Below are 12,384 nucleotides of genomic sequence, written 5' to 3' on the forward strand. Positions count from 1 at the left end.
CTAGGGAATACGCTGGTGAGAAGATGTTGTTTGTGAAAAAATACCTTGACAGAGAGCAGTTTTTTGGCACCCTCGCCATTTATAAAGAACAATGCTGTCATATCTACATGTCCGCATTTTTCAATTATTGTTCAATAATTTCAAAAAATATTCATACTTTTCGAAAATTGTTTTTTATTAAATTTCACATATATTTTTTTTCTTGAAAAAGGTTTCCGTTGTAAAAATTGTTTGCAAATTTGAAAAGATGTTCTTGTCTTCAAATATTTTTTGGGAGCTTGAAAAAATGTAGCCCATTTCCCAAAATTGTTCAGATATTTAAATAAAAAATCAAGCTTCCAAAAAATGTTCCACATTTTTAAAATGTACAAATCTAAAAAATATTTGCATTTTTCCATTTTGGTTTATAAATTCGAAAAATGTTCAAAATATTCAAATATTGTTTAGGAATTTGAAAAATTGTTTGTGTTTTTAAAAAACATTCATAATTTTTGTTCTTTAAATTTCACAACTTTTCTTTGAAGATTTCGCAAAAATGTTTCTGTTGTAAAAATTGTTAGCAAATTTATATAAATGTTCGCCTCTTTAATTATTTTGTGGGAGCTTAAAAAAATGTTGTCCTTTTCCAAAAAATGCTCTGAAATTTCAATAAAAATTAAAGTTTCCAAATTTCAAAAATGTACAAAATCTCAAAAAGCCTTCGTTTTTTTTTTCAATTTTTTTACATAAATTCGAAAAATCTTCGCAATTTTAAAAATTGTTAATTAATATTTTGTTTAAAATGTTCACAATATTGTTTTTGAATATTTCGAAAAATGTTTCTCTTTCAAAAATTGTTTGCAGATTTTAAAAAATGTTCGTGTCTCCATTTTTATTGGGAATTTGAAAAAATGTTCAACTTTTTCAGCACTTTCAAAACATATTGGTGTTTTGAAACTTCTTTATGAGATGGAAAAATGGTATGCCAATTTTGAAAAATGTTTGTATTGGAATTTTATAAAATGTTGCTGTTTTTTAAAGATTGTTCGCGTTGGAATTTTGGAGTTTCTTTTTCTTTTGGTTTGGTAACAAATTTTAAAGGTGATCCTGTTTCATAAAACAATCATGGTTTTTCCTGAAAATGCGTTGGAAATTTAAAAAATATTCCGGTCTCCGGTGGAAGGTGTTATTAACGTTTTAGGGCTGCTTTGTGGTATTAACGTTGGATAGCTGAATTGGTAGTCCCACAAACGACTGTACTATGAGATCTATGGGAGCAATCAATGAAGGAGCGTGGGCTGAGAGAGCGCTCCGTCGTCACGTGTCGTGCTCTGGGCGCTCTCTCTGATTTTTGTTTTCCTTTATTTTTTTCTCACATGTTTTCGGCTTTTAAATGATTTTTTTTGGTGTTCTACAGGTCTTTCTTTGCTTTTGGACACAATTTTTTTGAAATTTTGTTTTTCTGCGAAAGAACGCTTTTTTTTGCTTCCTTGCGAGGCACGGGCGTGCCTCTCGCAAATGGGAAAAACTTGTTTTCTTTTTTTACCTTCCACGAAGGGCACATGTTTGCTTCAAAAAGAACGGGCGTTTCGAGGCCTTGGCAGGGTCTTAAGCTCATCATGGATGAGGATGCGAGGAAGGTGTTCGACAGTTTGGTCTCCATCTCGGTGGGCGACGGCAAGAAGATCTTGTTTTGGCGCTACATGTGGATCAACGGCCGCGCTGTTGCTGAAATAGCCCCGGCAATAACGAGTGCGATTCCCACGCGTAGCCAGAACCTCCGAACGATATTTCAAGCCCTGGGAAGCTCTCGCTGGGAATTGGACATAGATGGAGACCCGAGCTTCATGATGTAGATGCAGTTCTATATCCTGCAACACGCCATCTCTTTGGTTCAGAGGGAGGAGGTGAGGCCTTACATTTTCACTTGGCCTTGTGATGCCTCGGGCGCTTACACAACCAAATCAACGTACACGCGGCTGTCTTTTGGCTTGACCTACTTTGAGTCGGCGGCTCTTATCTGGAAATGCTGGGCACCTCTGAATTGCGAAGTTTATATGCCGCTAGCGGTTCAATATCATAGTTCAAACAATGGCGGATGCAAAGATTCTGTCATCAGGGTGCCGCACTTCATGATGTCAAGTTTTTTCTTTTTCCGAGAGTATGCCAAAGGCATACCAGCAAAGGCATTTACAAGAAGATCGAAACACAATGCGATCAAAGCGTCGATCAAACACCCACACCCCAGCGGCAGAGATACAAAAGACCACACTCTCGCTAGTCTATCTAAACCACCTGCACCGACCATCTTCCACTCCTCAATCTTGTCAATAATTCTGGCAATGAGTTGCGCTGGGGTCAATTGCTGATTTGTTGTTGAATTCTCCGAAAAACTCGAGCGTTCCGCTGCTTCCATAGCGACCAGGCGATGAGGATAAAAAAAGAGTCGAAGCCATGCCGAAGTCTATTCTAGAAGTTACTCCTAGCCTCTATCTACCAGTGCACAAGAGTATCTTGCGGTGAAGGAATGTTGATGTCCATCCCGAAGTGATGAATGATGAAGTGCCAAACCTCCCGTGCAAAGCCACATTGCAGCAAAACGAGGTCTAGTACTGTAACCCATGCCGCGCACGCCGATAGCTGGTCCACACCGGAAATTTTGCCTCGCAGAAGATGGTACTTGAGTTTTAACCAGTAAGGAAATAAAATTGCGAACAATTAATGTTTTACTGCATAATTTATAGTAAGACCTCATGAACAAAAAATAAATCGCGTGCATATAAGAAAAGAAAATGGAGAGTAGAATTAATAGTAGACGCTGGGGGCAAATGGAGAGGATGTGAGATGTGCGGCCGAGATCAGTCTCTTCGCTTCTTCCTTCCTTCCCACGGTCCCACCAGTCCATCCCAGACAGCCGCCGGCAGAGATGCAGCGGTGGTGAGCGAGCTCCGGCGGCCCATGCGACCGCTGTCGCGAGGGTGAGTGAGCTCCGAAGATCTTGTCCGCGCGGCCCTCCCTTCGTGCTTCCCTCTCCGGCGAGCCCGCTCGGCGCGGCTTTCCCACTCCCTTTAGCGCGGCGTCTCCATCCAAACGTAGGTGCATACAGTGATCTCATCTCGTACTTCATTTTGAATCCGTGTGAAGAATCGGTTGCCTCCTTGCCTTGATTCCGTGGTTGGTGATTGATGTACTCTGATCTGATCTGAATTTGTGAAGTAGAGTACGTTATATGTAAGTATTAGTCGGTTTGATTCATTGGCGCTTGCAGGCTTACAGCCATTTACATCATGAGAACATTACACCAGTTCAGTTAATTACCCAAATGATTTCTCAAAAAGAAAGTTAACTACCCAAACGCTATTCACCACGGACAAAGATTACACGGTGTTCCAATGATTTTTCTTTTTCTTGTGCTGAACTATATTACCAGCGGAAGTATTTTACTTTTACAAAGTTCCCAAACATCAGTGCTCTGCATCCTCAGATGCACTTTATCTGCAATCGTTCAGATACAGATTGTGGAAAGAGAAACACAAAAGGTCAACGGAAATCAGAAACGAGTTAGCTCACAAGAAAAATAAATGGTTAACCAGCGCTCGAAACTACAATGATCACTTGATTAAGTCAATCCTTAATTTCCATCTGATCATAGTAGTAGTTGCAATCTAGCAGACAACTGTTTCAACCATGGAGATTCAGTCTTTAATGGGACGAAGCAGGATGCTTCAGAGTTCAGACCTTAGCATCGGTTTTGGACACCTGCAGGAAATGAAGTTGATCTCAGTCTGTCAAAAGGTAAAACATGTTTAACTCAGCTCTTGATGAAGTATCTTAATTACATTTCCCATCGCTGACAAGGAGTTAGTTTTTCAAGAATGATCACTGACAAGTAGGAGTAGTAAATCAGGGACTAAACTTCTACTAGACTACAACACCAGCAAGTCATCATGAACCCGAGGCTTATGAACTGGTCACTGTTATGATTCTAATTAAACATAACAGACGTCGTATTCCACTATCCCGTACTCTGATTCATACTCCAGAAGGCTACTACTTCAACACAAGTTGTTGGGAATATCACTGTAGCAATCAGCTCCTAAGAAAAGGAGCTTAATGATATCCATGAACATATCATCCACACAAAATATTTGTAATTATTACATTAACACGCTTAATCTTCACAGTATTCATTGTGTTGACAAAGATTCTTTGATGGCCTTCAGTTCCTTGATGATACCCCGTGTTGGCATTCTAGACGATGGTGATTCCTGAGAGCAAGATATTCCAAGTCTAAGTACTGAAACGAGGCAATCAACATTTCTCTTATTTGAATGATAATCAACGGTCTGATGGTCACTTTTGAGGTCCAAAGGCAGCCTTGAGTCAACAACGCCCATCACACTGTTATTATGTAGGGCCAGCTCGACATACTCACATAGACCCAATCCTTGTCCAAATCTGCTATCAGTGGGCCTCTTAGCAGTTATAGTTTCCAAGACAAGAATTCCAAAACTGTAAATATCTCCGTGTGTTGACACCATATTTCCAGCACCATACTCTGGATTGATGATTTGGAAAAAATATTAGACCCTTTAGGATGCAAATAATTGTAAATCCGCATTGCAACATTATACTGATGTTTTTAGAAATACACCACAACTTTTGATTGCAAAATCCTTTTTTCAGTAAAGAAAGAGCGAGCGATGGAGAATGCAAGCAAAATAAAAAGTGGGAAGCAAACATGTTAGGCTAACCTGGAGCAGCATAACCAATTGTTCCTCTAAGACCCATTGAGCTCGTTGAGTGCTGGCACAACGAACTTTCATCAACAAGAATCCTAGCAAGTCCAAAGTCTCCAACGTGGGCTACCATATCAGCATCCAAGAGCACGTTACTTGGCTTAAGATCACAATGTACAACAGGTGCAGGGCCTTGGCAATGAAGATAATCCAATGCATAAGCCACATCGAGTAGTATGGTCACTCTTTGAAGTAGATCTAGGTACATACACTCTGTTTGCTCATTTGTATAAGGATGCAGCCAAACATCTAAACTACCATTTGGCATGAAGTCAAACACAATAGCTTTGAAGTCATTCCCCTTGTTATCATTGCTTGAGCAAGCCGTAATTATCTTCACAAGATTTCGGTGCCTCACATTTCTTAGTGCTTCACATTCAGCAATGAAACTCTTAAGTGCCCCAGGAGTGTGAACTTTCAACACCTTCACTGCAACAAGGTTTGTACTTTCTTCAGCTTGGTCATCTATGACTCCTTTGTACACTGACCCAAATGATCCAGAACCTATTAAATTTGTTGACGTGAAACCATCCGTTGCTTTTGCCAACTGCAAATAAGAGATCATTGGGAGGCCTTGTCTGAATGTTGTGGAAGGTATATTTTGTTTGCTTTTCTTGTGCACTATGCAGAGCTTGCATAGCAATGCAAGTACAACAATTGTTGTAACGAGAGAAAGGGAAATAGGACTTATAAGAAATCTATGCCTTTTCTTTGGTATGTCCAATGAACAAGGAGGCAAATGTAGAGTAGGTATGCCTCCGCAGAGTTTGCCATTGTTTTCAATTGAGATCGCCGAAGAATTTGCAAAAACACCAAAGGTTGGCACTTGGCCGGCAAAGCTATTGAATGAAAGATTTAGTTGATAGAGCGTGCTAAGGTTGCCTAAGAAGCTAGGTATCAGACCTGAAAGATTGTTGTTCGAGAAGTCAAGATTTTGAAGACCTTTCAATTGACTAAGGAGTGACGGGATAGTACCATTTAGAAAATTGTTTTGGATATAGATATTCTGAAGAAGCTGGCACTCACCCAAGCCAACAGGAATTTCACCTGATAACATGTTGGACTCAGCATGGAATTCTACAAGATTTTTTAGATGCCCTATTTCTTGTGGTATTGATCCCTCAAAGTTGTTGTACGACAGATCCAAAATTAGGGAAAGTGTGGAGATGTTGAATACCGCAATAGGAATTTGGCCTGAAAATTTGTTGCTGGCAAGGTTCAGTGTCAACAACTTGGTCAGGTTTCCTACCGTGCTTGGTATATTGCCACTAAAAGCATTTGCTTGGAGTTCTAAACTGATCAATTCTGTAAGATTTCCAAACGTCAATGGAATTGACCCACTAATTTTGTTGTTTTCTACAGAGAAAAGCTGAAGTTTATTGAGGCTCCCAAAGGTGGAGGGAAGAGTCCCTCTGAAAGAGTTACTATCTAGCACAAGATATTCTAAGTTGGCGAGATTGCCAATATCTTTTGGTATGTTTCCTGAAATTGTGTTGGATTGAAGGTCTAAACGTTTTAGCGAAGTGGAAAGGTTAGAAACTGAAGAAGGAAGGACACCCCCAAACTTGGAGGAACCTAATTCCAAATTTTGTAACTGGGAGCAATTTGTTAACGCAGTTATGAATTCCCAGTCGTTGGGTTCTTTGGCTTCAAGCGAAGTGCTTGAGAGCTCTAGGGACAAGAGATAACCTAACCTTCCAAGGTCGGCAGGTACAGTGCCGCTGAAGAGGTTAGGGCCAAACTGGAGCCGCTTCACATTAGTGACATTCGCTACTGAGGCTGGTAGACGTCCATGAAAGAGATTATTGTCCATCAGTATAAACTCGAGATAGGAAAGTGAGCTGAATGCATCTGAAGGTATTGTGCCACCTAGCATATTGTGCTCGACACTAAGACCCATCAGAGAGGAAATGTTCCAAATAGACACCGGAATCGGTCCACTTAGATTATTGTAGCCTAAGCTGAGCCATGATAAGCTGGACATCATTCCCAGAGATGGAGGGATAGGTCCCGATAGGTTGTTACCCATGAGATCAAGATGCATAAGGGAGAGGTTGCCTAGAGATGACGGTATCTCGCCAAATAATCTATTATTGGATAAAAACAAGAATTCGAGCAACGGCAAGTCTGCCAGAGAATGAGGGATCCCTCCGGAGAATCCATTCTCTTGTAGGTTCAAGATGTACAGATTCTTCAAGGCACCAATCTCAGTTGGGATCTCGCCTTGGAGAAAATTCGCGCTAAAGTTGAGCAATTGAAGTCTGCCGAGACGGCCAAGTTCTGGAGGTACCTGCCCGATGAGCTGGTTGTCGCGGAGGTCAAGCTCTCTGAGAAAGGACAAGTTGCCCAAGAATGGTGAGATGTGCCCCGACAGATTGAAGGAGCCCATGTGCAACGAGATGACCCTGTGAGGGTGACGACGGCCGCATGCAACCCCTGGCCAGCTGCAGTAGTGGCTTGACGTGTTCCATGAATCCAGCAAGCGGGAGGATATCATGGACTTGAAAGAGAGGAGTGCGAGCTCGTCAGCCGTGGCATTGCTGCTCCTTGGAGAGGGAGGGAGCCGAGCATGGGAGCATATGCACGACAAGGAGAAGAAGCAGAAAAATACTAATACCCTGGCCATGAGAACAAATTGGGGCGCTACTTAGATGTGGCATGCATGACTCTCTAGCCAGGATACAAGGGATGTTATAAATAGAGAAAAAAGCTGAAGGTGAAGAGGCTACACTACACTTGACTTCTTATGGGAGTTGACCTGATCGAGTAAGTTTCATGATCTTAATTTTGTGGACTTCCATTATAACATTAGCTAGATACTAAAAAGGTATTTTTTTTAGCACTGTAGACCTACTTGAAAGTTACAAAAGAAAAATTTACTTGCATGTTGATGTAACACATGTGCACAAAACATGAAAGATACCAAAATCTGATGGAAAAACACACACATGCACAAGTCATCCGTAGAGGTCTGTAAATTTTAAAGTAGAAATACATAATTACTTTTACATGGCATCATGACGACTGTAACTCTATTTATCACGTGGGATAAAAAATCGATAATCTCATAGGAAATCTTCATTTAACGGTATGATTAGGATGCAAATTTTCTCAATGAGCATATGTTTTGCTTGTTGTGATGATAAGTAGGAGCAACCTGGCATAGTTTGAATTAGCTAGCTAGTGGTACCAATTATATATTTTTTCTTTCAAAAAGGAGGTAAAACCCCTCGGCCTTTGAATCAGATGATGCACACAACCATCTTCGTTAAAGTAAGATATGTAGCAAGGAGTTATTATACAAAGTGACTAAACCCACAAGGGCACTATTGGCAGCTAATATGATTATATCATTGGTTGGCCATCATTCAAACTGGTTGAACATAGCTCATGCAGTCATCTCCCATTTGTTGCTCTACCAACCGGTTCCCAAAAATATTCATTATGCTATCTGGTGGAGGTCAATCAAAGGCTACATGGATGATACACATATCAGGGTGGCAAATGGGCGAGGAAGGAACAGATGATGTATTGTCTTCTCTTGGTCAAAACACCCCTCACATCCGTGGTTTGCCAATTTGTCCTTGGTTTACTAGCCCAATAGGACAAGAAGTACAAGTTTGGACCAAAGTTTTAAATAGCCATCCAATTATAGCCCCCCTATAGCGGTCTGAGCAAGGTGCCGTTAAATGATAGGCTATATGATTCATGTACAATTGTCCGAAAAAGTTTTAAAATAGCCGGCTAAAGGTTATTTGAAGGACTGTCGCTATTTGACAAAGACAGCTATTTAAAAGAATGGTTTGGACAGACGTCCTGCCTCCATAAGATGCTTCTTCGTGACATTGACTGAAGTAGATGAGACACGAGAGCGTGTGGGCTGGAGTACTCCTTTTGTTGTCGCCGTGGTCGGCAGCCCCGCCACCAGTTGGCAATGTGGTTCACCACCACTCGAGTCTAAATCGCAAGTCTTCTGTCCCGAGTCATCGTTGCCTTCTTCTCCAGGCTGGGAAGACGATGCTCGGGTCTTGGGAGCGTGTGGGCTGGAGTAATCCATTTTTCCACGCGGTGTTGGGCTGGGCACCCTGGTCAGTAGCTTTGATGTTGAGCTGGACAGACGAGACTTGGGTCTTGGGTCTTGGGTCTTGGGATCGTGTGGGCTGGAGTAATCCTTTTTTCCACGCCGTGTTGAGCACTCCGGCTAGCAGCTTGATTGGTAAGTTCGTCCTTGGGGCGCGCGTACTGTTTGTCTACAGTTTCCTGGTCTCAATCAGTGTACGTGTTCTTTTTCAGAATCACATCCTTGGAAAGTTTACTTCTGATTATCCCTACTGATGACGCGTGATACAATGCATGTCCGTCACTTTGTCCATATTAAAAAGTTTTTGTGGGATTACAATTGGATCAAGGATGGGAGGATGTTCCACTTTGCAAGGATGTGATTCTGAAAAAGAACACGCAACCAAACAAACGACAGAGAGCACCAGAGAAGCACCCAAAGTACCGAAAAACCAACAGGAAAGGCACGCAGGCCAGGATAGTTCATGGCACGCAGGCCAACACAAACAAACCAAAACAAGGCACGCATGCTAACAACCTACATCAACCTACGGGTCTCACAACGGCAATTGTGTCTGGGCGTCACTGTCTTACTTAGACAAAGAAGAAGCAGAAGCCCGAACTCTGAAAATGAGCACCTCCATTGCGTCCCGATCGACATCCTTAGTCAATAATTTCCACTGCTGCAGGAAGATGCACATTTTAAACAAGTAAGCAGCCGGTCTGCCAGTGAAAATATGTTCGATGGTAAATTTGTTTATAGTAGTCCAAATCGCCCAATATAACGCAGAGAACCCAACCCTGTACATGCGTTTGTTTTGCCCCTGCAGCCCATTCGATAACGAACGGAGCTCGACAAAGGAATTGGGGGCCCACGAAACACCCATCCAAGACCGGATGCAGCACCCGGCTAAAAAAATATATGATTCGAGTCCTCAAAGGCTGCACAAAGGGCACAAGGTTAGAACCAAGCCCATTCCGCTTGCAAATTTGATCAGTCGCAAGAAACCAACCCCTAATAGCTTGCCACACGAAAATCTTAATCTTAGGGGGAGATCTCAGCTTGCTACACAGGCTTGAATTTAGATGTAGTACAGCCCGAGATCAGCCTCGAACATAAAGATTTTACTGAAAACCCAACAGAGTAGGAATATGGCCAAGTAACAGAATCATCCTCCTATGAGAGAACATGGAACATGGCAGCGAGGCGGTGCTAGTCGCCCAACTCTTCAGGAGAGAGGGATCTCCTGAAACTCAGGTCCAAGCTAGCGTGGGAGAGCTCAGGGATTGCGATCTTCAGAGAAGAACAATACGAAAATAACATCGTAAAGGCAACTACCAAAGTGGAATCCCCACACCACCAGTCTAACCAGAAGCGTGTGGAACCGCCATTACCCACCACAAACTTCACATGAGCCCTGAAATCATCGCACACTTTGAGTAGATCACGCCCAAATTAACTGAGAACCACCCGAGGCGGAGGCAAAAAGGGTGCTAATGCGGAAAGTATTTAGGTTTGAGAAGAGAGAACCAAAGAAACCCAGGCCCAGAGGTAAGAACTTTCCACCACCACTTGATAATAAGACATTTGTTCATCACGGAGGTATTCAAAATGCCCAATCCCCCAATTTTTTTGGGCCTACAGATGATCTTCCATTTCACCAGCCGGTATTTGCGTCGGTTGTCCACAACATTCCAATAAAACTCCCCTCTATGTCTATCAAAAACACCACGCGTCCCCTCTGAAAGGCGATAAAAACCCATAGTAAACATAGGCAGAGAGAAAAGACACGCATTGATGAGACACACACCAGTAGAAAACAGGGCTATGGTCCAGGCCGGGTCAGCCCATTAGTCCCGGTTCAGTCTAGAACCGGGACCAATATGGGCATTGGTCCCGGTTCGTGAGCCCAGGGGGCCGGCCGGGCCACGTGGGCCATTGGTCCCGGTTCATCTGGACCTTTTGGTCCCGGTTGGTGGGATGAACCAGGACCAATGGGCCTCGCTCCTGGCACACCACCATTGGTCCCGGTTGGTGGCTTGAACCGGGACCAAAGGCTCCCCTTTAGTCCCGGTTCATGTCACCAACCGGGACCAATGAGGTGCCTATATATACCCCCTCGCGCAAGAGCAGAGCACAGTGCTCTGTTTTTTCTGGCCGAGGGGGAGAGGGCTTTGTGGTGCTCTAGCTCACCTCCTATGCACATGAGGTGTTCGATGGAATGCCCGAGCCACACTACTTAAGCTTTCTCCTCTCGAAGCTCGACCTCCAAACTCCATTTTCCTCGAGATTTGTCTAGATTTAGCGGTCCGTCACGCCCCGTCCCCGTCTTCACCGCCGTCGATCACCCGCGCCGATCTCATCACCGACACCACCGTGGTGAGCCTCTTGTTCTTATCTTCTTTCTGAAAGGAAAAATATTCTTACTTGTATGTTTAGATAGATACTTGTATCATTTTCTTACATTTATTATTGCATCTTATATAGTGCGATGCTTTTGGTATCCGCCCCCGTCGGCCCTCGTCCTGTCTATGATTCGGATTTGGTATGTATATTATCTTTATAACTATTGGTTCATTTATTATTTATGAAAATTATGCCGACCAACGTGACATAGATTTTATTTATCTAGGATGTATGTGAATCGGAAATGCCAACCGACCCTATTGTCGAGAGGTTAAATTTAGTTGAAGAAGAAAACAATTTGTTGAAGGAAAAAATAAAAAAAATTGAGGAGGAGAAGATGATATTGGAGTTGCATGTTGCGGATGTCGTTGATGATCACAAGATCAAGATGGATGCAATGCACTTGAAGATTAGAAAGATTAGAAAATATGCCATTCATACTAAGGCTTGGTATCATTATGCCGTTGGATCAATTGTTACCTTGGTTGCGATTATGATCGCATTTGTTTTCGCATTGAAATGTTTTACATAGTTTCAATGTATGGTTTAATTAATTAGATGCTCTGGAGAGCTATATGTTGTTAGATGAGAACTATGTATGCACTTTGGTTTTAATGTGATGATGAACTTCTATTAATTTGGACACTTAATTATATATAATGCACGCAGATGAACCGGCAATGGATGTATGGTGACAGACACACCCGCGAGTACATTAAGGGCGTGCATGAGTTTCTCGATGCGGCTGAGGAAAACAAGCAGAATGGTTTTATGTGTTGTCCATGCACTGAATATGGGAATACGAGGTCTTACTCTAACCGGAAAATCCTTCACTCCCACCTGCTTTACAAGGGTTTCATGCCACACTATAATGTTTGGACGAGGCACGGAGAAATAGGGGTTATGATGGAAGACGACGAAGAAGAAGAGTACGATGACAACTATGTGCCCCCTGAATACAGTGGTGCTGCAACGGGGGGAGCTGGTGAAGATCAAGAGGAACCAGACGATGTGCCCAATGATGCTGCCACGGGTGAAGCTGCTGAAGATCAAGAGGAACCAGACGATGTGCCCGATGATGATGATCTCCGCCGGGTCATTGTCGATGCAAGGACGCAATGCATTAGTCAAAAGGAGAAG

At 42.7% G+C, this 12,384-nt stretch overlaps 1 protein-coding gene across 2 annotated transcripts; it reads right to left on the reverse strand.

The window, feature by feature from the left end:
* Positions 1–3,747: 3,747 nt before the first annotated feature.
* Positions 3,748–7,430, reverse strand: LOC125540438 (receptor kinase-like protein Xa21). Of its 2 annotated transcripts, XM_048704055.1 has the most exons (3): positions 7,069–7,430; positions 4,734–5,325; positions 3,748–4,537 (listed from the first exon to the last, which is right to left on the reverse strand). In XM_048704055.1, exons 1-3 carry the CDS (start codon positions 7,402–7,404, stop codon positions 4,167–4,169), a joined length of 1,299 nt encoding a protein of 432 aa, XP_048560012.1. In that variant the 5' UTR covers positions 7,405–7,430; the 3' UTR covers positions 3,748–4,166. The 2 variants fall into 2 exon arrangements, with proteins under 2 accessions (XP_048560012.1, XP_048560011.1); XM_048704054.1 differs by having other exon boundaries at positions 4,734–7,430.
* Between the last annotated feature and the right edge of the window lie 4,954 nt (positions 7,431–12,384).

Source organism: Triticum urartu, chromosome 2 (assembly GCF_003073215.2).
Source record: "Triticum urartu cultivar G1812 chromosome 2, Tu2.1, whole genome shotgun sequence".
Taxonomy (NCBI): Eukaryota; Viridiplantae; Streptophyta; class Magnoliopsida; order Poales; family Poaceae; genus Triticum; species Triticum urartu.

Bases quoted from the DNA above. Each gene is read 5' to 3' on its own strand.
- LOC125540438 (XM_048704054.1), bottom strand. From the start codon at position 7,404: ATGGCCAGGGTATTAGTATTTTTCTGCTTCTTCTCCTTGTCGTGCATA. The intron at 4,538-4,733 runs GTTAGCCTAACA...TCATCAATCCAG, and splicing joins AATTGGTTATGCTGCTCCAG to AGTATGGTGCTGGAAATATG.